Here is a 26,329-nt window from a genome sequence, read left to right on the forward strand (position 1 = left end):
AGTTACCCAACACATTTACTTCCTTCAGTCTCGCTCCTTTGTCATCTCCTCCCTCCTCGATAGAATTTCTGGTAGGAGGTGTTTGCATGTAATTAGAGGAATGAGATGAGCCCATCGTCAATGCGAAGCAAGCCCGGTGTACATTCACCCACGCGAACAAACACGAGACACATGGCGCGTGTTTCTGCCAGTCGTCTGTGAAACAGGAGTCCGTCAGTACGGACTGAGAAGGTCCGTCGCTACTGACCTGGTTAGTGACGATTCCAGTGACGTACGAAAACCCACTTTCATTGGTGCATAGTCCGTCAGGTTTTTTAAAGTTGGCCATCCGTCAGTGACGGATTGACGGATCTTCGGCCAGTACTTACAGAATTCCCAACTCTAATTTTGCATATCCTTTTAACTTTTGTCAAGTGGAAAGTCATTGGGCTCATTGACTGATTGCACCAAAAGCAGGAAGTGGAGGGGTTGTGTCACTTTGCCTGCACTGATGACTCAAAATAACATTAAAAAAAAAAAACAGCTCATACCACTGATGCACTGATGAAATGTTTTAGTGGTTTTGAAACCTTGACTTTCTGAAACCGCAGTGTACCTTGAAACAGGTTACTGGCACATGCCTAAACCAAGGTAACCGATGTAATCATCCATCCCTTTTTTCCAATACCTCTTATCGTTAGGGTTGAGGGTGAGCTGCATTTAGATAATGTAGACATTGTGACTTGCAGATATTATCCCAAAAATAATTGCGTGCTATTGTGAGCTCATAATCCAAAATGGCAAATGTTCACAAAAGGCCCAAAACAATATTCTTTCTTATAGATTTTCTGTTAAAAACGGTGTTGCATAAACATTCTCTGTGTTCTAAATTGTACACTGCACTACGTTGCCATGCCCACAGTGGTCCCCGTTGCCGCCCTTTACACACCCATGCTCATTCTCATGATTTCCTCTTTTCGCACAGTGCAATAAGTAGTAGGCAGCTGGACACTTGAGCAAAGATGCATAAATAGATGGCACTCTTGAGCCACGCCATTAACAAATGCCTTCATTTGTACTCTCTGCTGACTAACCTGCTCTCGACCTCCCATCCTCCACCGCCTCAAACTAGCTCGCATGCAACCGGGTCTAATTGCCTGCAAATTAACATGAGCTAATGTGCTGTAGTAAAGGGCAGCGCTACCACAATGGCTTTTGGCCTTTGGCGGCATGCAAAGCCTACGTCACTGCATCATCACCTGATATGAATCAGCAGCAAGACATTACTCTGCCTGGCATCCTCTCCTCGCATCTCTGCGGGAGATCTGCGACGGAGCACAGCGGAGGTCGGTGCACACTGTCAAGTGCACTCGCATTTGGAGGAAGGCTGCTGGGAGTCAGTGTGGCTCTTTAGCTTCACAAAGCCTCCTCGGGTCTCTTGAGCGCAACTAAAATATCATTGCCGTGCTGTTATTTTGCGTTTCAACGGTACACAGTGAACACAGTTCAGCAGTACAGTATGCAGAGTGCATGTGTGTGCATGTTTTTAGCTCAGTAGGCAAGACGGCAATTGTCCTTAACACGGATTGCTCACCGTAAAAACACAACTAATGCACTGACTTTTGTTTCCGTCAATATAACCAGGGTACGTTTATGGCTGACTGTGACTGGCCAGAATAAAGAAGAATATAATGATAATGTGCCAGTCAAAATGTTCAGCAGGTTACTGAGCAAAACAGTGGGTCACTGTTCACTGCAAGCACACATTACATGCATTGATTTTTGTTGTTGTCATCCAACATCATTGTTGGTAATTGTCCAGTATAGCACTCAATGAAAATTCCATCCAAACCACAGAGAACGGACATGTAAGGGGACAGGTACACATTCGTCCATGCACTACATTATTTAACCAATCTAAATGTTGACCCACATGTTATGCTTTTGCCCACAATCACAATTGTCCAGAATTCATATAAAGAAGGAGCACACACACCACCGCTTTGAACGCCTACATTCCCAGTCTATATGTCATGCTGGTAGTGTCTGCTGACCAGATGTTTGCATGCTTGTGTGTGTGTGGTTGTGTGTAACCATGGTATGAAATGTTGTGATTTACTTTTTAAGACAGTGAGAGCAATGCAGCCAGTGTCATTTAAGGCAAATGGGTAGCTGTCGTTTGTTGATAAACTGCTCCTTCAGAGTAACCGTGGCAACCCAGATGAGCCAGCCCTTGATTGCCAAACAGTTTTTTTGAACAAGTTTAGATGTGCTGTCTAGCAATAATATATGACAGTGGGAAGGCGTGATTGGTTACTTTGGCGACCAGTTGAACGTGGCTGCAGTTTAAAAAGTATTTGTACACATTTTCTATTGACACATCTTTGAATTTCTATTTCAAAACATACGTCATAGAAAAGCTTTCCTACTACTGGCTGTATCATAGCCAAGTGTGGGATATCTTAAACAACGTGAAAGATTCCCATCTTTTACATGTGAAGACATCATTCGTAATTAGGCAATAAGAACCCAACATCATGCACCTTTTAAATATAGCACGTTAGAGTCCCTTTGACTGACAAACTGTCAGATATCAGCACATACAGTTGCATGCATACATGTGACTAGTAATTATATTTTGACGTCAAACACTAATTACACACTAATCAATATAAGCAGTCCAAGACTTCAATTCTTAATTAAAACAGAGGAATTTGTACTTCCAATCTCCTCAAGGATTTGGCACCCATCCAACCCAACATCTCCCTCTTAAAGCAGCCAAGCCTCTAGCTCCTTCCATATGGCTAATAATAGGCCTAAGCCTGTTTTTTGCCAACACACTGGAATGCAACAATTATACTGCAGCTTATTAGCCATAGTCGCTTATGTTTCTCAGGAAGGGACAAGTGGCGGCTGGTGGAGTTTTTGCCAGAGGGGGTGCTAAATAAATAAATAAACAAATACGCAGAACAGTCAAAAGGTTGAAAACACCTTCAAATTCGAATGGTCTCAAACAGATTAACAGGTTGAGAAATCCAAGCTATTAACTCTTGATAATGCACAGCTGTGAACTAAAAGTCATTCCAGGTCATAAAGCATCAACCACATCATGAAGCTGACTGACCAAATACCAAGATGCAAAGCTGTTATTTGGGCTAAAGATGCCTAGTATGAAGAATCAAATGTATAAAACTTTCTGTTATAACGTTTCTTTTTGTTCAACAAATAACTCCATCAATATGTCTTCATAATGTCGATGACTCAAGTGTTAATGTACAATTCAGGAAATTTTAAGTAGTGAAAAAAACAATGAATTAGAGGATATTTCCAAATTTCGTTGAATTTCAGATTTTTTTCAAAAATGTATACTATTGGTCAGTCCACTCGTGTGAGTGTTATTTTTACACATTACTGACCAATCTAAAGTGTTGGAAATGGCTTGCTCTCTTTCACGATTCAATTCAAACCGTTAATCAAATTTCACATTTTTGGGCTAATTTGGTTTTTGGCTCGAACACCAGTAAGAAATAAATACATATATAAATAAATATTTTTTTATGGCCAGTTTTGCGTTAAAAAAAAAAAAAGCCAAAGGAAAACGTCAGAGTAGCTTTCAGGAGGATGTTTGCGACTCACTAAATAGTAAGCACTCACACACGGGATATCTTCACATTCATCAGAGGGTTTCTATTGAGAACACATCTCTGTGGTTCACTGGTTGACTTCAAAATAGAAAAAGCATAGGCTTTGGTCATCTAAATTTTAGTGATCCAGTGTTGTTTAGTGGGTGACAAACTGTCTCTTTCCTCACTCCTTCAACACAACAAAGAAAACCCTGCAACACCCAACCAAGCTGTCTTAAATCTCTAATCAGCAGGATGGCCTGGGGAGGAGGAGGAGGGGCAAGACCAGCAAAGAAAATAATTCAAACATTCATTATCATTAACTTAATATAGATGGACAGTTATACAAGAACTAATACACAGGCTCCAACAATACTCATACTGTTAAGCGATTGCATTTTTAAAATTAATTAATTGCAAAATTTTCCAGAATTTATCGTGATTCATCATTTTTTTTCAACTACAATTTTTACGACACTTAGAATAGTTATTTACTTGAGTAATCAAAAGTCTTTGATCCTTGAATACGGTTCTTTTCCTGTAAAATACAACTGTTGAACGATACACCGAAGACGTACAACCAATATGGTATTTGAATTTGACTTTGCAAAGTGCGCAAATTAATTTGGATTTCTCCAATGAGCTGTCGAGCAAGTAAATACAAGTTAATTTTTGATTTAATTAATTTTATTAATTTAATTTTTTTTAACACTTTCTAACATTTAGATTAATCTCTATAGTTAATGCTTTAATTTTGACAGCCCTTATCTCTCTCTCTCTCTCTCTCTCTCTCTCTCTCTCTCTCTCTCTCTCTCTCACTCTCTCTCTCTCTCTCTCTCTCTCTCTCTCTCTCTCTATATATATATATATATATATATATATATATATCCATTATCGATACCGCTTACCCTCACAAGGGTCGCTAGATATCTAGCACATGGCTTCGTTGCGCTCTGATCACTGCAGGCAAAAGCCCTTGATAGCCACAAAGAGGTTCACAGTGAGTGGGAGTTGCTGTCTGGGCCTGTAGTGGACATTTGGTCGGTGTAGTATTCTCAACCATCAGTCTTGCATTTTTTTACCTATTCACTTCATTTACTACTCAGCAGCTCACAGTGCATGATGTCAGATTTCTTCTTCAAGTCTTCTTTATTCATCTTCTTTCTAAAATGCATCACAACCTGTAGCTCTTAAAACTGGTGGTATAACTTCGTTCAGCAAGGTGCTTGGCCAGATTGGACGTGTTCCCACCTCGAGCCACGGTCATTTTAAAACAAGCCTTAGAGATGCGCTTTGTTATGTTGGTCGGCTTGACATGGCTGTTGGCCATGTAAGCAAAAAGGTTCCATGACACTTAGGGTATCATGCTTTTCAACAAGGAGCGGCGGGGTAGCGAGCGGCGGGGCAGCGGGCTCTTCACTCACTGCTTGAGGCCATCTTCCTCTCCACATGCAGAAGGAGGCGTGCCACTTAAGGCGTTTCTCACATGTCGTAAACAGGCGCTGTGGCGCTTATGTGTACTTGCCTTTCAGACAGAGTTGGTGATCAGCGTGTTTTTTTGTTTTTTTTTTTAATACCGGTGTTTAAAAAAATGTTATCGAGCCGTTATTGACGCAAAAAAATCTTGGTACGGTACCAGTATCCCATGCAACAATACGCCTGTGACCCTCCTGAGTATAAGCGGTTCGGTTAATGGATGAATGGATGGTGTTCTATAGAAAATTTTATGAAGAAATGGAAAAAAGGTAATAGAAACTACAATTAATTTCATGCAATTTTAAGGAAAATGCTATAGATTAGATGAGATTATGTAGCGGACCAAAAAGGAATTTATTTTTTAAACAATTTATTTACAGTTGACCCTAGTTATTCAAGGTTCCAGGCCGGCCCGCGAATAGCAAACATCTGTGTATAATTGACGCCTATTGAAATGCATTGGGGGGATTTTTTGTTTTTTATTTTATGTATTATATATTTTTTTACGTAATCAGTCGTTTTATCGATAGTTTTTTTTCTGCCAAATATCGGCATCGTCATCGACCTAAAACGAATCCATATTGGTTGGGCCCTAGTTTTGAATGCATAGAATTCTCTAATACGTTTTTTCAAACTTACCCGTCATTATGTGATTATTTTGTGCTGCCATTTGAGCCCTGAAGACATGGATTTGATTGGCATTGTCAGTCGAAATTTTGGTTGACTTTTAGAGTTTGCTGAAAATTTCCTCCATCTGATAGGCACTTCAACAGGTTTCTATAGTTCTACTTACCTGGTTGATTTTGTTTATTTTTGCCAAATCTAGTGAAACTGAGAAACAGCTGGTCTTGTGTAGTTCCCGAACTTGCTGTTGAATTGTCTTCATACTTTTATTCAATACTTTAATTCAATATGAATGAAAGCCAAACCTGTCAGGCATATTTTGGGGGATGCAGAGTACGATCACACATCTCCGGTTCTTCCTCCTCCCTCGCTCTCTCGCCTCCTCCTACGGTACGTTGCTGACAGAAGCTGTCACTTCTCCAGAGTGTTTTTGCTCGACACAACTATCAGCAGGAAGCGCACCACCGTGACCTCTCGCTGCCCTGCAACCCAGATTGGTCCCGCTGTTATTTTGGAAAGACTGCGTTGGAATAAAGGCTGAGAGCATTTGTCTTTTTAAATCGGCTAAGCTGATGTGACACAAGCAGGATGGGTGCTAGCCTCTGAACTTATTTTCCAACGTGTGGCAGCACAAGACACTAGCTTCCAAGTAAGAAGACTGCAGACATGGAGGAGTTGCAAAATGAACGTGAGAGGGCATGTAAATTAGTCCAAAATAATTTTGTGCACATTTAAAAACTTTTTATAAGGCAGTTCTCCTCAGCCCTTGGAAGAATGTTTTTAAATGAAACTGTCTGAATAGCCACTGGCATTATCGCGTAGTAAGCAGATTTGAATTCAAGGCAGAAACGATGCTGGTGGCGTCCAAGTACTTTTGTCCACATTTTGTATCACGACAGTGGCAGATGATTGCCAGGAGTCATGTGGTTGACTGAGCAATAGTGTCGCTTTAGTTCAGTGATGGTTGAAAAGTGTATCACGATATACTGTAAGTATTTCATATCAGTCGATGTCAATATGTAGTGAATATTATCTTTTTTTTTTTTACTTCTGAAAACAAGGACCCAGAAGAAAAAGTCTAAATTTAGGTAGTTTTATTTTAAAATATATTTAACCTTAAATAAAAGCACTTGTGTGCCCAGGTGAACAGAGTGATTACTAAGGTGGGAGTGCTGGCACAGTGGAGCACTGGTGGGTAGTGATGATGCCTAAATGAAACCACATGAAGCGTTGAAGCTTTCCATCTAATTGCTTCAAAAAAAGTTCATTGGTCAAGGCTTTACGTGCACACAGACCCTCCTGCAGACCAAAGTCTTGATTTTCTTTTGAACCAATTGTGATGGCCTTTTTTCTGTCTTCCCGAGAGCATGGGAATGTTGACAAAAAATGAAAACAACATAGTTACATCTTAAGTGGTTTATAGTCCATTTCTGGTTATTGTAAGGGCTGGACCGATAATTCAGTATCAATATGTATCACGATTGACACGTGATCAATATCAATAGAAAAGGCCTTCGATAAAACATTCAATAGAAAAAAAATTGAAAACAAACCTGATCGCTGCATGGTGCATGATGTAGGCAGCGCGCATCCGCCACCAAACACAAAAAAGTAAAACCAACGAAGAAGAAGCCGCTAAACCAACGAAGTAGAAGCATTTAAACCGTCAAAGAAGAAGCAGCTAACCCAACGGACCATGCGTGCGGGCCCGCCGGCTCTGCGCCATACTCGTGTCGAGCGAGCGAGCAGCGTAACTTTGTTCAAATAAATAACCAGTCGGCTCAGTACAACTCTTACAATAAAATGAAATTATGCATGATAACCCGATCAAACACTTCCGGGTGGAGACGTGGTGTACAAGTGAAGGAGTTCCCTGTCTTTGACATGCTAGCGGCAGTTAGCCATATCCAACCCTCCGCATCGCACTCAATTTAAACTCAAGCAAGTAAAATATGAATGGACTATGGCAATAATGAGTCCGCTAAAAGATAAAGTAGTCCTAAGGCGTTTGGTCAACGGTAATGTATGCACTGCAAGAGAGTATTCGTTCACTTACATTGGATGAACGTTGAAGGCTAATGTATGTGTATCAACAATACTGCTTTGGGGTAGCACTTTATGCAATTAACAATGCACTGATGGAGGAGAAACTGGACATTAGGCTACATAACGATGTACACAAAAACAGTGAACTGTTTTTTTTTAATTCGTTTAAAACAAAATCAATAATCATCGGTATTGACTGATATGAAATACTTAGATTCTGACAGTTTTTCAGGCATATCGCCCAGCTCTACTACACAAGCACATTATGTTTAAAACTGAGTTGATTTCATCTTTGTATTCACCAGTTTATTTCACTCTTTCATATTTTCATAGTTGCGTTGACCTCTTACTAAAAGGTTAAGTAATATGTTAAAATAAAATAACCTAAATTCATTTTTCTCTGGTTATTATTTTCAATAGTTAAAAAAAGAAAAAAAATCAATATATATCGATATCGACCAATAAGAAAACACTTTTATCGTGATGTACTTTTCAGTCATATCGATACATTTGAATCTGTTTCCACAGTATTCTTAAGCCGTTCGAGGTTTCCTCCAGAGCAGTATAAAGTTGTATCATCAGCAAATAAACTTTCTAAACACAGCAAATGTCATTGATATAGAGCAGGGGTTGGCAACCGGCGGCACCGGAGCCACATGCGGCTCTTTCATCCTTATGTTGTGGCTCTGTGTGTGTTGGGAAAATAAATTATAAATGTCCGGTTGAAGTGCATGTTATTTGTCTCAAAAACGTGCATCATGTCTTCTTAGTAAGTCAAAGTTTTTGGCCACTTTCATATGTGGTCCTTTATTGGATACCTGTCCAATTTTTTTGCAATATGACCGCAGTCTGAACCTCCAGGTCACATGCATCCGACATTGATGTCAGTAGCCCAAAATGTGCTCTATCAGTGGTGACAGCGACTCTGCAGTTGTTTTGAGTAACAGTATTGACTTTATATTTGACTTTAATTTAAAGGGGAAGTCAACCCAAAAATATTTAACTAGTTGAAACAAGGGATTCTGATAAATATTGCGTTTGTGGAATATGAGTTAAGCAGCAAAATCCACCCCTTTTTAGCCTTCTCTTCACTTCTGTCGACTGAAAATTACGTCACAACTGCTCAGGGCTTAGCTAACGACCAATCCTGTCTCAGCTACAGAAAACAGGTGAAAAAGCATGTTTCTATCACAACCTAAAACACAAACTTGAAAAAGAAAATAAGCATTCAGAAACGGTCAGGCAAATTTCATTTTATGCAACTTTAGAGCACCTCAGTAATTAAGTCAATGTTTCTCTTTTTTCTTGAAAACTAATGACAGTATTGTTATCTTTGTAATTCAGGCAAAATTAATACAGTACATAGGAAACATTTGCCCCTTTGATACAAAACTTGTGTAACTTGAGTACTGTTAACGGGACCTGCTTACTTGCGGCATCTACTCACACTGCAGACTTTGTGCCTTTGGGCAAAATATCACTCTTTTTCAAACCAGCATTCTCCCTGTCTGTGTACTGTACATGCACACACTTGAGCCTGCAAACAGTACTTGCATTGATCACTTTCTTTCGCTGATCCACACACAAAAGCTCACAATCACAAACACACACATACAGTATATACACACGAACACATGCACCCTCCACCCCAAAGCATGTCCCCAAAACCTTACTTTTTGTCACACATCACATTATATCACATTGCATTTTGTCAAAAAGTCAGCCATGCTTGTCAAACGTGCCTTATGTAACCAACCTCCTCAAGTCCTGGAGCCCGCACCCCTCAGCAAGTCGCATAACGCAGCACAAGCACCCGCGACTTGCTATGCACACAGTCATCATTAATAGTGAGGGGAAAAATGCTCTTCTAGTTCCAAACACAAGCTCTGTGAATCTGGTTGACCTCTGATTTGTTTGAATGTAGAATCATTTCATTCCCATTAGGAATAATCATAATTAATACCAATTATCAAACCTTTAGTGACAAATTTACTCTGCCACGATGGTCGAGCTTCGGTTAAAGTGCCAAACAGAGACAAACATCCGCACTCACAATCGCACCTAGGGGCAATTTAGAGTGTCCAATCAACCTACCATGCATGTTTATGGAATGTGGGAGGAAACCGGAGTACCCGGAGAAAACCCACGCAGGCACGGGGAGAACATACAAACCCCACACAGGGAGACCGGGGCCGGGATCGAACCCACGACCTCTGAACTGTGAGGCGGACGTGATAACCAGTCGCCCACTTCTCAATCCAACAAGTAATAATAATAGATACGTACTTGTCATTTAGGATTGTTTGGCCAAGGCAGAGGTCTGCGCTCGGTGCTAGTGCTGATAAGCCCAACACCTGCAGTTGTTTCTCCTGGTGGAGCGTGTTATAGCACAAGTGGACCACGCTGTTCTCTTCAACTTGACACAGAGGCTCAAACAAAGCCTGAGTGGAAAAAGTGGTGAAATCTAGTGGAGAAATTCCTCCTATCCCTCTGTCTCCTCCTCATCCTCCTCCTCCTCTCTCTCCTCCTTCTCCTCCTGCTCCCCAGTAGTATTAATTAGCAACAGCATATGAGTGAAAAAAAGGAGCCTTAAGGGAGAACAGGTTCATGCCAGGTTAGCCGCACTGATATGAGCCTTCTTTTGCTCTATCACTTGCTGTCTTTCTTTCTTACACACTGATTAGGGAATATTTCAAAGTTTTGCCATGGCAATGGTGAAATAGTTCTCATTTTCAAAATTGTTCGTCATGTGTCCAAAACACCACAAAACCTCGGACCAGCCACGTGTGCCTAATTATTTTTCCAAAGTGTCACATTCCGTTTTGGCTGTGCTTCTTAGTCATGTGTACCTGATTGTCAGAGCACGACCAGATCGGTATAGTTGTGATCGCTTCAACACCCTGAGAATACAATGACCTGGATGGATATTCACGGGCATGCCATTTGCGCATAACTGTGACCCATCGACCCTCTGTGCTCGACAAGCGTGCACAACCTTCAAGTGTTGAGCTCTATGCAGCCACAATATGTTTCACTTAATTTCAGTTTTCAGCAGCAGCAACTACACATAGACTGCACAATTAAATAGTGTTTAACATGTCTGCCGCACAGTCAAGAGGTTCTGGTTTTGAGCCGCATTCCAAAAACATTCATGTTAAGTTCATTGATTGTTCGTGTGAATGGTTGTTTGTCTCTGTGTGCCCCGAGATTGCCTGGAGACCAGTCTAGGTTGTACCCGGCCTTTTGCCCAAAGTCTGCATTGGATGATTATGACAAACGGATAACCTAAAGAGAGGCTTACATACTCCCAGGCGGAGCTATTTTTACCCATGCAATGTCACAAAATAAAATGCGCCTCTGCAATTGTACTGAACTAAATGGTTTCGTGATTTCGTCATTCATAATTCACCTACTCTTTGTCAGAGGCGAGAGTGCATTTTTGCTTTAATCAAACCATACCAAACCGAACCTGTCAAGTTTAAAGTTACAGGAGTTTGGGATTTTTCATTATAGTTATGTATAGTTGTAGTTTATTTCATTTTGACTTTTTGGGGGGGAATTCAGTTTGAAGTTTAAATTCGTTTACAGAGCATGTTGGTTTTTCTTTGTTAGAAAATGCTTATTTGAGATTTTATTAGTTTTAGTAATAGTTTAATATTAAGTTGCAAAATGAAAAAAAGAGTCACAACGTATTGTGTAAAAAACAAAACAAAACAAAAAAAAACCCCAAACATATATTATCAAATTATCAAACGACTGTTGACCTTCCTTCTTCTTCTTTGTATACGGGCCTAAAGCAATACTGAAATAAATACATTTCAAATGAACCCGGAAAGCTCCCATTTGATATTAACTGATTAAAAACAAAGTCCATGGATATTTTCGCTATGATTATTGTTGGTTTTATTTAATTTTATAAACGGAAGGTGTGGTTTTAGCTTGCTTTCATTTTTTAAAAAGCATTTTTATGTTATTTCATGAACAAAAATATTCCTTCAATTATAGTTTTATTTATTTCATTAGTTTTCATTAACTATACTAACCTTGAAACACACCCTAAAAATATGTATTGTGTCATTCGAAAATATACTTTACATAATAAGCAAACCCTAACCAGTGTTGTCCTGCCCTAGTGTTCTCAGTACTGCCTTACTTATTTTTCCCCCATACCTTTTTATGAAGGTCTTTTAAGCATTTCAAATCAATATCACTGTCAGTAATTTTAGAAAGCTATTTTTGATTTCTTTGCCTTTAAATACCTTTAAATATTTTGTTTGTAAATGTGTTTAACTGTTGTCTATGTATGTTCTTTCGTTAATTCTTAGTAAGATACTTTTGTTTCCTTTGAATATCTTTAGCTGTCTGTTTGCAATTGCTTTTAGGTGTTTTGCTTTTGGTTTTGTTAAGCACATTGAGTTGCCTTGTGTATGAAATGTCACTAGTAATGCGGTAATGCATGGATGACTTTCATGCAGCCAGCATGGGATTGATGCGGATGTGATAGTAAATGTTTGTTTATCGCTATGACCAATCCATGGTTCAGCAAAGCTGCCAACTGTTACTGATTGTCCCTATTTGGTTATGATAATCATTTAACTCTAACTCCTTATGTCAGGCACGGCTCCAGGATTTTTTCGCTCCTGTGGGTAAAGGGCACTTAAGCAAAAAAATGGGGGGTTGGAAACACAATTTATTTTAGAATATCAAGTACAATGTTGGAGGAGCTATAACACTATCACACACCCTAGCCCTGGTGGGATGCCATTCCTGGTGTTCCTCCGCCCGTTACACGGATTGTTACGGATATTTACAAAAATCCTGGGTCACATTCCTCAAACAGATTGAAAATGAGCAAAAAGAGTTGCTAGATAATCGCAATGCATGTTTTATCAACACACCAATGGCAGATGCGACCTCGTTCCGCCAGAAGGCTAGTGCTCAGGCATGTGAAGTGGCAGCTAGCTTGCGAGTCGGATGTTAGCTGAAAGCTAACGATGTGTGTGTGTGTGTGTGTGTTGGAGGGGGCAACTGAACCTTCGGCCACCCCTTCTCCACTCCAGGTAAAACTTTGTAGAGCCACCATTGATAAGTCGTTTTCGTTACAGGCACGTTAAAAGTGTTTTGAAAATGTAACCGGTGATGCTTGCTATCTTCTAACCTCACTGATGCCCGTCTGGCTGTGTGGGAGGACCACACACAAAAGCCAGTGATGACTCAATGTTGGAAACATCTTGCGTCAATTTTGGTCAAGTGGCCTCGTCCCAAAATGTAATCATCCGTCGAGGTTGCCGATATTGAACAGCCTGCTCAGTAACAAGCAAAATCACTTCTACACGCTCACAGAGCGGCTTGGATAGAATTCCGCCACCCTTTTGAGGCCATGCAATATTTTCACATCCGTCTAAGGGCAGCAAATCTAGTGAATGTAGTATCCTACTTACTGAGCAAGTGCAAATGTAAGATACATTGTGTTCATTGTAAAAATGTATTTTTACTGCTGTTGGGTCACTTCTTTTCACAGCTTTCTTTCCCCCTCTCTCTGCAGAATTCAATACGACATAACCTGTCCTTGAACAAGTGTTTTCTGAAAGTGCCTCGCTCCAAAGACGACCCTGGCAAAGTAAGTCAATCTCCAACATGGCTGCCGTTACTTTTTACGTGTTTAGTCGCCCTCGTGCTACATTTGTGCACTCGTCGGGGGGTGCTCCATGCTGCTGGGATTTTGGGGCCATTGAAAAATGAATTAAGAAGGAAGAAGGTTTAAATAATTCAGACTAAATCCTTGAGCTTGAGCGGAGGTCTGCGAAGACACAAAGCGAGCGGCTCCCCCTTGATTAGCCCGGCTCGGACCTGACCGGCACCTTAATTCACACCTTGGATCGAAGTGATCGATAGCTCAACACGGTGGGAGAGAACTTGAATGTAACATGGGCTGTTTGAAGCCATTGAGGGAGGCGAGAAGCTAAATCATGCATGTGCTTACGTTAATTGGCTGTGTACTGTTCAGTGATGTGGGACTGAGAGACAGGAGGAGGAGAAAACTGAGGGAGTGGAGGGAGTGAGATGTGTGTGCGTGCACGTGTGTACATGTATTTGTGCGCGTTCGCAGCCTGGATCAACGTCCTGAAATTCCGCGTCTGCTGCTTTGGACCTCTTTGGAAGTCAAGGAGAGAAAATGAAAGGGAGATACCGGGAGGAAATAAGGACCAAATTGATTTACTCCTCTCTGTTATTGTTTATTTGGTAAATGTTCTCACATATGAACGTTGTTTATGAAGGAACTAGCACTGATGGAAAAGAGGACGAACTTGATTGCGGACATATAAGAACATGGTGCACCCCACTCAAAACAAATTGGAACTGGTGAAATCTAAATTTCAATCACACATAAAGACAATATTGTATGAGAGTTGTCCAAATACTTCTGGACAGAATTGACTCATATTTAATTGGTATGTGTTTTGCAAAGCAGAACCAAAAGATGTGATCATATTGGAATCGTTTTTGACTTAACTTGCTGTATTTTATTGCACAAAGGCTGAGGGACGAGCATCCAATTCATCCATCCATCGTCTATACCGCTTATCCTCACAAGTGTCACGGGGAATGCGGGAGCCTATCCCAGCTGTCAACGGGCAGTAGGCGGGGGACACCCTGAACTGGTTGCCAGCCAATCGCAGGGCACACAGTAACAAACAAACATTCACACTCATAATCACACCTAGGGGCAATTTAGAGTGTCCAATCAACCTACCATGCATGTTTTTGGAATGTGGGAGGAAACCGGAGTTCCCGGAGAAAACCCACGCAGGCACGGGGAGAACATGCAAACTCCACAAAGGGAGGCCGGAGCCGTGATCGAACCCGCGACCTTTGAACTGTGAGGCGGACGTGCTAACCAGTCGACCACCGTGCCGCCCCTGCATCCAATTCATTCTGACATTATACAAATTGAACTGCTGCCATTAAGTGCAACTTTCCTCAACCGTTCTTCTTCCGCAGGGTTCCTACTGGGCCATAGACACCAACCCTAAAGATGACACTGCACCCAGCAGGCCAAAGAAAAGGCCACGTTCTGGCGAAAGGGTAAGTTGTGGTTCAACTTGTCGTTAAATGAAGCACTGGGTTTGCTATTGGACAGAATACAACGCCTGAGGATAATCATCATTCATTTCACAAATACAAAATTGTATTAACAGGACTGTGCACTGTCCTTGGCAGACATGCTACAGTGATGCACTTGACAGTAGAGGTCACTGTGACCTCACATGCATCACATTTCTCATGAAGGTGTTATCTAAGAAACCTGAGGAGTTGAATTCCATTACATTTGGAAAAAGCTTTCACCTCCAAGTAATTTTGTTCCTTTCCATCTTATGATAAACAAGCAAGAGGTTGCCTTTTTATTGCAATGAAGGAATCCCTTTATTTAACCCAGATTATCCAAATTCAATTTTGGAGCTATTTTGCATAAACATGAACATGCTACACTCACGCAATCCAGTAATACAAACTAAATCATCTCAGGAAATAAAGAAATAAATACAAATAACCTCTGGAAATAAAGAAATAAATACATTAAAAAAAAAAAAAAAATCGAATTTTGCAGGCAAAGTGTTTGATGTTTGGATTTATGATTTTTTTCCCCAAAAGTCATTTTTCTATTTCTCTTTTCAGTGAACAATACATTACACTTTGATATTTATTATTTCTATATTTTATCATATTGACAAAATGGGAATTGCTGTGCTTCATTTGAGTGACATTGACATCCCCACCTTCACTATAGTCAGCCACACATCTAAAATGAGCCAAAGGAAGAATTTACAGTTCTGTCTTTGTAAAAGGCATTAATGCTCCTTTTTGATTGACACAGTCGGAGGGTTATTCATTGAACTATCTGTTTATTATTTTGGTTGTAGTTTACACCAGTGTCAAACTGCACTGCATTGTACAGATAGCTGTTTCTAATGTTTTGACTCTCAGGTAGCAAAGCAAGAAAATCGAATTATTAGAAACAACTTTCAGCATAACACAGTGCAGTTGCATACAAATTATAACCCAAATAATAAACATGAATTTATTTAAAATATTAAATTACTACCTCTCTGACTTAAGTAAAGTCAGATTTGTTTTACTACAACCATTGTATGTACCGAGTGGTCAGAATGTCATGGCATTTCGCTGCTCGTGACAATTTTGCACGTCCTCGAGCAAGTGCGGCACCTCAGAAGCACACCCCCAACTTTTGCTACATGCTATTTTCTTTCAGATCAAGCAGGGTTGACCCAGATGTAAGTGTGTGCTAATTGCAGGCTGGTAGACTTGTTCCGCGCTCAAGACGCCACCGAAAACAGCAGGTACAAGCGTCTGAGTAGATGCAAGGGGGAATGAAATGGATTTGGGGGAAAGTGATTGACAGCAGCCGCAGCTATAAATATATGTAACCCTGCATCAACTCAGCAGACTGCTTCTGGTTGAGTCGTGAACCTGTGAATGTCAATACAAAGAAAGCAGAGTGAGCTCTCCGTTCCAGCCATCGCCTCATTCTCTGCGTGTAGTCTGATTATTGTACCTTTTAAAGATAATTAGCACGCTCCTCAGCGCGCCAAAAGATTCGATTTGACTCAGTGCAGTCAACTTCATGTCAAATTGGTATTCTTTTTCGACCACCTTCACAGCACTGTGATCGATGAGCTGAATATGAAACATTCCCTCTGTGCAAAAGTCCAGGCTATAAGGGCTTGTCATGTTAGTGCTGTATGCACAAGTATTACGTTTTTGATGGCGTCTAAGTATAAATATGTACAGTTGATCCGGTTGATTGTTTCCGATACGTTTCGCATCCTGTCAGAGCTCTTGACTTTGGGATCATTTGAAAATATCGGTTAATCTTACAACGATGAGAAAGTAGTACTTTACTGAGTTCAAACTAGTCTAATACATATGTTGATCCTGTTTTATTGTCTTTAATCAGAATGCATTGTGTTTATAATGTATGGATGCTTTTTATTCTCTCTCTTTACCATATCAAAGTGTTTGGCCAAGGCACTGTTGAAACAAAGTTGTTTCTTTTTTTTCTCAATTAAATGTTCAGGTGGTTCGTACTGACAATGATAATAAATCAACACTACAATGTCAAACTATTACTTTAAAGTAGGAAGTCAACCCATACATATTTTCTCCAAGAATATGTTCCCAGCAGGCCCACTAGTTAGAACACGGCATTCTGATTCATTTTGCGTTTGTGGAATATAAGTTAATCAGCAAAATGCACTCTTTTTTAGCCATCTCTGGGGGGCGGGGGGTGAAGCATTTTGTCTTCTGTCGACTGAAAACGACATCACAACTGCTCACAACGACCAATCACAGCTGACCTGTTTTCTGAATCTGAGCCGCGATTGGTCGTTGTGAGCAGTTGTGATGTGATTTTCAGTCGACAGAAGACAAAATGGCCGCCCCCGGAGATGGCTAAAAACGAGTGGATTAACACCTATTCCACAAATACAATATTTATCAGAATGCCCTCTTTCAACTAGTGGGCTTGCATAGAACATATTCTTGAAAAAATAATGTTTGCATTGACTTCCCCTTCAAATGACATGTACCACTTCTGTTGCAGATCAGATAGGGCTGCAAATCACGATGTGACAGTAATGAGTGACCTGTGCAAACGCTTGCTACTCTTTGTCCCAATTCAACTTTCGCAGGCGCTTTTAAAGGCTAATGATGTCTTTTAAAGGCACGAGCGCAGCCTTCTTTTCTCATATTTTTGTAGGATACATTGCTGCTTTCGTTCGCTGCCTCCCGTATCCCAAGATAATGAGACATTTTGGGTGAGCATAACATGTGTACAGCTATGGCGACTGCATTAATTGGCTTGGGGTTGGTTGAAGTGGGTGAGTGGTTTCGAACTGGAAGACGCCGTGGGTCTTTTCTACACGTGCTGAAGACTTTTCAACATGTGCTGAAGCTAGACATGAATGGCTCCACTAGTGGTAAATCACACGACTCAAAGCTTCACACATACTGCTCTGTGCAAGGCGACTGCGCTAAAGTGCGATCCAGAAATTAAACTTTCATCAGCCTGAAGAAAGTAGTGTGAGTCCTTATTGTATAATTGTCTTCAGTGATATGGCGCCACTTGAAATGATGTCTAGAGTGAATTTTCCGTTCCGTTGCCTTTTGAGTGCACCCACAGTGCCGAGTTTAAAATCTACCAGCTTTGTCAACATGCTGCCTTAAACACTTGCATAGTTTAGACCAGGCGTGGCCAACTCACACCGGTTTCTGAAGCCCTTTTCAAAAATGGGCTTAGCTGGGCGTAGCGCGCCGTCAACCCCATTCGTTGTGTTCATGGTGAGGGCTGGGGAGCATGGATTGGTGCGAGTGCGGCATTTCAGAGCCTCACTTCCTGGTTCGTGTTACGCGGCCTATCGGTGCCCTCTATTGCGAATACAGGCACCCGATTGTATCATATTTTTACTATGGTGAACATGACAACTGCAAATACAAAATATATTCTTAACAAGGACGTCTTACAATGAAATGTCAAATGTCTATACCATTGTAACCTGAGGAACACTTTTTGGGTCTACACCCACCCGATGAGAATCACTGGTTTAGACAGATAGATGAGTAGATAGGTTCTTTATTTAAAATGCAAAATGGAAAGTACACTATTATTAACGGTGACATGTAATGGAGGATATTTGGGGGTGCATCCTTCCATTATACCCACCTTACTCAAGACAGGCTGGCTGTAGTCGATGAATTGGAAGGCAAGGACAGGCAAGGACAGAGTGACATCACAACCAATTAGCCATGCTGTTCATAATGACTGAAATTGTGTCCAGTGACGTTGGAGGCACGGGACAGGAAGGTGGAACAAGGTACAGTGCTACATTCTAAGAAAATTAATTGTGGCCTGCCGCGGATGCTTTTTGTAAAATGAAACATTGGATGAGTACTTGTAAAAGACGACATCCAGTGCCCTTGAAACAACTGGGCTAGTGTACCATCAACATTGAAAAAAAACGGAATTACTTTACATGGCAGACTAACCTTCACTACATTTCAGTGATTTTAGCTTTGTACTATAAAAATGTCTGCCTACCTAACATAAGCACAGAAACACACACCCCGTCACACAGAGAGACTTTAGATTTTGGCATGATTTAACACATGACTAAAAAGGGACCTGAAAAATCTCCCCTATTTGCGTGGAGTCACCGGTTTGTGAGTGTGATCCATTTGTTCACAAGCACGTGTTAGCACACGCACACACACACCCGCACACACACTTGCGCACACCCACACACGCCCAAACACGCCATCATTTAATTAAAGAAAAACCATTGGACTCTTTAATCATAGCTAGTCTTGTGCATTCTTTTCATCGTTTGTCTCTGTCTTTGCTGCTGAATCTTGATCATTATCTGTGTCTCTGTCTGTCTGCCTGTGTGTGTGTGACTGTGTGACTGCGTGCGCCTGGGCCTGCCTACCTGCCTGCTCGCATCTCCGGCGGGAGGCAGTCAGGCTTCATGCGGGCTCGCTGTGACAAAATGCGCAATCAGACTTTTTGAAGGGAAAAGACAGAGGAGGCATGAGAAATGACGGCAAGGGGCGAAAGGAGAGCATCCAGAGAGGAATTAGACGATGAGACGGAGAGGAAAAAGTCACGCTGCAAGGGGAACTAGATAACAAGGAGATGAGGGAGCTGAGGGAGAGTATTCCAGTCTTATGTTCCAGTTAATTACCACACAAGGCCTCAGGCTGCCGTTAGACATATTTTCTTCACTGGGGATTTTTTTTTTCTTTTAAATTACAAACATTAATTAATTCCGAGGCTTGTCATCTCGTCTTATATGGATGGGCCCTTCGACCCCTTTTCTTACGCCTCGCTTACACCGCTGGCAGACACACCGCAGGCTGTCACATGGGCTGAGGCGAAGCAGGAGGGTTTTAAGTAAGAAGCGTTATCATCAGGAAAGGGGGGGGAAAAAAAAAAGGTCTGCTAAATATGTCTGGCTGTTTCTTCGCTTTGAGTCATCAGGATGCAGGGCTAAACAGCGACTGCATGCATGCATTGTCTAAAGAGCCTACCTGCATCTCTCAGCTTAATCACTCTCTTTATTTGCTTCTCTCTGGGCCTGTCTGCCACCACTCAATTATCTCTCTTCCCTTCTTCCACTCCCCTCCGCATGCCGTCGCCGTCTGCTTTGTAACCGGCTCCACCAGGGAGACAGCATCCTGTTTCTTTGGGAGTTTATCATAAATTAAAGATTGCATTGTTACCAACCAATCCTCTTACTGTAAGCAGTTTGGGAAGGCAGCACAGAAAGCAGCCTTGAACCCTAAAAGGAGTCAGGCTAGAAAAAAAATATAATCCACTTTTTTTTTCTGTTTTTCGGGTGTCAAATTTGCCCCTCATTGATCTTTGGCTAGCTCCTTGTAGCCTCAAATTCCGTTAACCCTTCCGTAGCTCTCTGAGGACACAAAGTAATGAACTCTCCTGAATATATTCACCAGGCTTGAATAATGCATGAGGATGCCTTGATGCATCTTAGTGCGTGTGATGTGTCCACTTTGTGGGTCACTTAAGTGTCCGGCAATTTAAGTGAAGTGAGCCTCAAATAGTTCACACAGTCGCAGCCGCGGGCTCTCTGGTGATTCAGGAGGCTCTCGACGTAATCATAAATTTGCAACATTCAGACATTTCTCATAAGCAATGTCACATTTCATTTCCTCCCTCATTTTTACTCTCACCCTCCTCTGCATATTTCTAATTAACAGAGATCATATTTAAGCTATGCTTTTATGTATGAGTAAATGGAAGAAACAGTCAATTCGAGGTCCGAACTCATGCAAAAGAAAAGTGCCGCATAATAGACAATATCAAATGTAAAGTGGTACCTTCAAATTCCAACACCCAAAAGTTGGACCAACATTCGGTGAAAACTATACCCAGAAGTTCAAACAATTTTCGGAGTTAAAACCATCTTCATACATGTGACCATCGGGGTGGACTTATCAAATGTCTCAAAATAACTAATTAATGAAGTTGTCTTAGATTTAAAGCAATTATTGTTGGAGTCCTTGCAGAAGATTAACGTGCGTAAAGTATGTTTATCAGGAACTGCAAGAAGATCTCCACTTGTATGATAATGTAAAGTTGGCCAGAGCGATCACAAATCCCCACTGCGAAGTGGGCACTTGCAGACCAAGTTTCATCGTTTTTTGTCTGTGTCTTCTTAATTCATATGTTTACAAACACATCAAAGTGCTTTACAAGTAAAAGTTTTGTCGATTTGAGTCAAAAAGAAAGCCCGTATCCCACGGATAGACGAACATGTGTGCGTGTTGGCGAAAGTAGTGAAGGTTGAATTCTTGTCATGGTTTGTCAAGGTTCATTCAAGGTCACAAACTTGCAACAAGAAAACCCATTCAAATTGATGACGAACATTTGGTGAACTTTTGCGACCTTGAACGAACCCTGACAAGAACTCAGTATGCGCTACTTTCGCCAGCACTCGCAAATGTTCGCCCCTCTGTGTTTGCGCTACTCTATCAGGTACTTTATTCTTTATTCAGCCGGTTTGTTTCTGTCAAACTTCAGATGAGAGTCGGATTCCAAAATATTTATAGGTTTCCACAGCCTGGACTAGTTCACCATGTAGCTGGCTGTGTTTTGGATCTGCACTATTATTTCTAAAATCAGTAATCATCTGCTGTGCTTTACTTACATTCGGATCCAAGAAGTTGGCGTCATAGCATTTGATAAAATCATTTAAAACAAAGATATGATCAGACTGTGGATCCTGAAGAACAGATAGCAAGGCGGTGTCATCAGAGAATTTAACCAAATGACCGCCAGCTTCCTTTTCATTGACAGGACTAGTCTCATCTTCAGAACTACCAAAAGTTTCAAAATTTTCACGGTGACACCAAAATTGCGTAACCCAAAATAGCAAAGGCAGAATGCTCTTGCAAGTTTCAGTAGTACTGCTGTCAGTGTCAGCCGAGGAGGATACAGTGGAGATAAATTGGACAGGGACACGGGTGACATTTTTCATCACGAACATGTGAGTATTAAATCTGTTGAAATTGTAACAGATTGTAAATGCTGATTAAAGGTCCAGCAAGGGTGCCCCATTGTTCACTCAAAAACCCTCTGTGTTTTTTTTATCAGAAAATATTAGCTTGTATTTTAATTCGTATCAATTTATTTTGGACAAATCGGTAATAACTAACTACTCCTAAAATGCCCCTAAAATGCCTACTCAGCAATATGGACACGCCTACTCCTTCTTTCCATGTCTTGGTGGGAGTCAGTGAAAGAAGTGGACACTGTTTGTCCAATCAAAATCATGGTACATACATCGCTGATAATGTCCAAAACCGGCAATCAGTCAGCACCAAAATTGATGTGGACATCGCTACTTATACCCACTTCAACCTCTGAAAATATTACAATGACTAGCCTCTTATTGGCACACTTATGAGAGAATGAGGAAATGAGCTGCTTATCTGCAGTTTCTCTCACGCATGTCAGATCTAGTCTTTTTTTTTTTTTGAGAATTCCCCAAGACACAAACACAATATGTTCTGAGAAGCTTTTCGTGAGCTAGATTGTTCGTAGGTCAGTATATATCAAATTTCATTTCAAGGGTGAGCTTGAGTGGCGGCACGCTGGGCGACTTGTTAGCATGTCCGCCTCACAGTCCAGAGGTTGTGGGTTCGATCCCGGCTCCGGCCTCCCTGTGTGGAGTTTGCATGTTCTCCCCGTGCCTGCGTGGGTTTTCTCCGGGTACTCCGGTTTCCTCCCACATTCCAAAAACATGCATGGTAAGTTGATCGGACACTCTAAATTGCCCCTAGGTGTGAGTGTGGATGTTTGTGTGCCCTGCGATTGGCTGGCAACCAGTTCAGGGTTCCCCTCGCCTACTGCCCGAAGACAGCTGGGATAGGCTCCGGCACGCCCCGCGACCCTTGTGGGGATAAGCGGTTCAGATAATGGATGGATGGATGGATGACTACATTCAGCACATTTTAATGACGCCCTTTATTTATGGGTGGGGACTGCTTTTTTCACACTGAATAAGTCATTGAAGGAAGGAGGCAAGCATTGTAATAAGGTTTTCTGGCTTGCTTTGTCATATTCTGTTGTAGCCTAGTTGTTGAAAATGGTGACAAATCGTCACCAACATTCACATGAACAGCTCTACTCATGTCCACTTCAACCTGTGAAAACATAAAAGCGATCAGCACAATATTTAGTATTTTATTGACACTAAATGTCAGCTACTATGAGGAAAAGCCATTATCACCGTCACAAAATCAAAACTATTTTGCTCATCATTTTTATATTTTTACAGGTTGTAATAGACAAAATTTGCAATGTGCATCTACATTTTGGAGGGGATTGGTCTCCAGTCTCACCGCGATGCTCGTGAGGATGAAGCGGTATAGATAATGGATGGATGGATGGGTTAGCTTGACTTACTTTTTTTCCCAAGTCAACTTTCAGGGGGGTATGCCTGCCACAACGTATCCCAAAATGACTCACTCTAAGCGGCCACTCTCGGCTCGAGGGTCAGCCCCCCTGCTGGAGCTCTGGTGCGCTGCATTTTTCAAAGTCCATCCATCCATCCGTTCATTTTCTTCACCGTATATCCTTTTTACTAGTGTCTTGCGTAGGCCTGCTGTATTTTTTCAGTCCAACTTTTACATTTTGCCTAGCCAATCTCTGGGGGGTTTCACGCAGATAGGTGCAGATGCTTATCTGTCATTGACACTCTCAGCGGCCAGATCAATGCCGGACCGGCCTACGACATAGTTTATTTCCTGGATGAAGTTCACCGCCGTTGCGGGGCTCCATCTGTTGCCAGGCAGAAGCCAACATTCATCCCACTAGCTTCGGCTGCATGAGTGGTGTGAAGGTGACTGCTGTCTGCAGCTTGGAGTTCCATCTCTGGCCAGTAAGAAGCCAATTCCGTCCCACCAACCTCGGCTGTATTAGCGGCCGAAGGCTAACCGGTGCCCCGACAGGAAGTGGAAGGTAGTAAGCTGCGGTGGCTGTGGAGTCTAACAAAACTTCAGCTTTGCTAAATATCTGAAAGCTATGACCAATCCCCTCCAAAATGTAGAAACACATTGCAAATTTTGTCCATTACAACCTGTAAGAATATAAAAATGATGAGCAAAATAGTTTTGATTTTGTGACGGTGATAATGGCTTTTCCTCATAGTAGCTGACATTTAGTGTCAATAAAATGCTAAATATTGTGCCAATCGCTTTTATGTTTTCACAGGTTGAAGTGGACATGAGTAGAGCTGTTCATGTGAATATTGGTAATGATTTGTCACCATTTTCAGCAACTAGGCTACAACAGAATATGACAAAGCAAGCCAGAAAACCTTATTACAATGCTTGCCTCCTTCCTTCAATGACTTATTCAGTTTGAAAAAGGCAGTCCCCACCCATAAATAAAGGGCATCATTAAAATGTGCTGAATGTAGTCATGAAAATCATATTAAATCTCTCCAGAGTTTTTCAGAGGTCTGAATTTTAATGCTGACATCATTTTTACATACAGACCTATTACATGTTATAGTTATATGACATTTCATTATACCCGTTATACACCGATTGTGCCAGTGTTCAGCCCATTCATCTTTTCCTTTCTTATCAATTATAGTGAAAGCGTTAGGTGATTTGATTATTAGTTAATAATCCTCAAAAAAGGACAAGGTCTTTGTTCAGGAAATAGGATCATTTTCTCAAATTCCTACTTATCATGAATTAAAGTTTTTTAGTTAATGATAAACATTAATAATAAAAATGTTTGCAGTACATGGCTGTGACGGGCCCCTGACTGGGTTTGCTATGGGCCCCCAAATACTGAAACTAAATACACACCTGGACCTCATAACATACATGCTGCCAGCGCAACTTACAAAACCTAATTCCAGGCAGTATCAAAGGATTAACTCTGCCTGTGTTTAGCTTTTTCCTTTGGCTTTTTGTGGCGCTTCTGAGGAATGAATGCCGGTGGTATGAGAAGACATACTTGATTCGAGGAGAGGAATATCCACTTGAAGTTAGCATAAGACTTACATTTGAAACAGGAAAAACTCGAGTGGTGTCAAAGTACTTTTGTCAAATGTTAGCGAGAGTTTCTAAGTCATGATAGTTATGGAAGATCACAAATTGTCACGGATGAGCAATTTATGTACGTATTATGTATTATTTGATTCATTTATTTAGGTTTAAAAACATTAAAAAGGTCACGAATAGCCATTCTGTTGCAATAAAATTCCTGTTCCCGTGTTTGTGCGTGTGTTTGTGAGGGCAGGGATGGAGTCTTTGTTACTTGCATGTTAAGTTAGAGTTGGTACACGTTTGAAAGTATTTGCAAACATGTTCAAAAGTATAGATAAAATGTAGGCTACATGCTAAAAACATAGTATTTCCTCCCATAATGCCGCGGGGTATTGACTTGTGCATGCGCAAGGTAGTCAATATATACACAATACACATTATGGGGAAAAAATGCTAAACGGAAATTATGCACTGCAAATAATAAAACCATAAAAAATAACAATAAACAATGTTGGTTTATTCAATTTTCGAACATATTGGTGTATTGTAGGCCAAATGCTAAAAACATTGCAATTTTTTTTATTTGCACATGCGCAAGTCAAGACCCTGTGAAAAAAAATGTAAGTTTTTAGAATTTAGCCTATATTTTATCAATACGTTCTCCCGAGTTTGCCCTTCAAAAATGTTTGCTCCATTGGCCATTTGCTCCACGCTTCCGTACCAACAAGCTGTGTATCATACTTTTATTGAAACAAATGAGAGAACCTCTCAAATAAGTGAAGTCATAAAAATCTTTTTTTTTTTTTTCTTAGCCCCTCCCCCCACACACACACATATCAGTCAAGCCCCCCTTTAGCCCCGGGAGTGAAAAAAATCCTCTCCAAATTGTACAATGTAAATTGTGCATTTGTTTTACATTTACAATTGTACATTGTAAATTTACAATGCAATCAAACTTCCTGTAATGCCTTCACATGTGCAAAATGAACCACACAGTGCCGACAGACTGAGGACATTTTCTTTTACACGCACACCACCAGCACACTTCACAATTTGGTGGCAGATAGTAGATTAAGGCTATGTTCACACTACAGTTCAATTCCGATATTTTTGCCTATGAAAGACACGATTTTTTTTCATGCAGTCTGAACAGTACAATTCCGATTTTTTTCCAATCCTGCCTAGGCCTATTTCGTACGTGGATATAAATCGGATTTTGTATGCGATGCCTCTGCTATATGAATGCTCATCCGCAAACATCTGAGCTATACGTCATCAAGAGCCCGATATTTCCTCCGCGCAGGTGGGGGAGAGAGTGCTCGAGAGGCTACTGACATCGTCTGTGAATCTGCAAAGTTGTTTTGAGTAACAGTTGTTGTCTTTATATTTGACTTTCATTTAATTAAACTTGAAACATGAAGCATAAAGTGGACATTTGTGGTGATAGTCGTAATTCAGCCATGCAAACGGTTCATTTA

General features: G+C 41.0%; 1 protein-coding gene across 2 annotated transcripts in view; it reads left to right on the plus strand.

The window, feature by feature from the left end:
- The window catches only part of LOC147152740 (forkhead box protein J3-like), an 89,873-nt gene that overhangs the window by 34,144 nt on the left and 29,400 nt on the right, over window positions 1-26,329 (plus strand). For both annotated transcript variants that reach the window (XM_086052018.1, XM_086052027.1), the window contains exons 3-4: window positions 13,294-13,368; window positions 14,751-14,834. In XM_086052018.1, the coding sequence (XP_085908144.1) occupies window positions 13,294-13,368; window positions 14,751-14,834 (159 nt within the window). The remainder of the gene's footprint in view (window positions 1-13,293; window positions 13,369-14,750; window positions 14,835-26,329) is intronic.

This window comes from Filicampus tigris, chromosome 1 (assembly GCF_054856515.1).
Source record: "Filicampus tigris isolate MCC_2025a chromosome 1, RoL_Ftig_1.0, whole genome shotgun sequence".
Lineage (NCBI taxonomy): Eukaryota > Metazoa > Chordata > Actinopteri > Syngnathiformes > Syngnathidae > Filicampus > Filicampus tigris.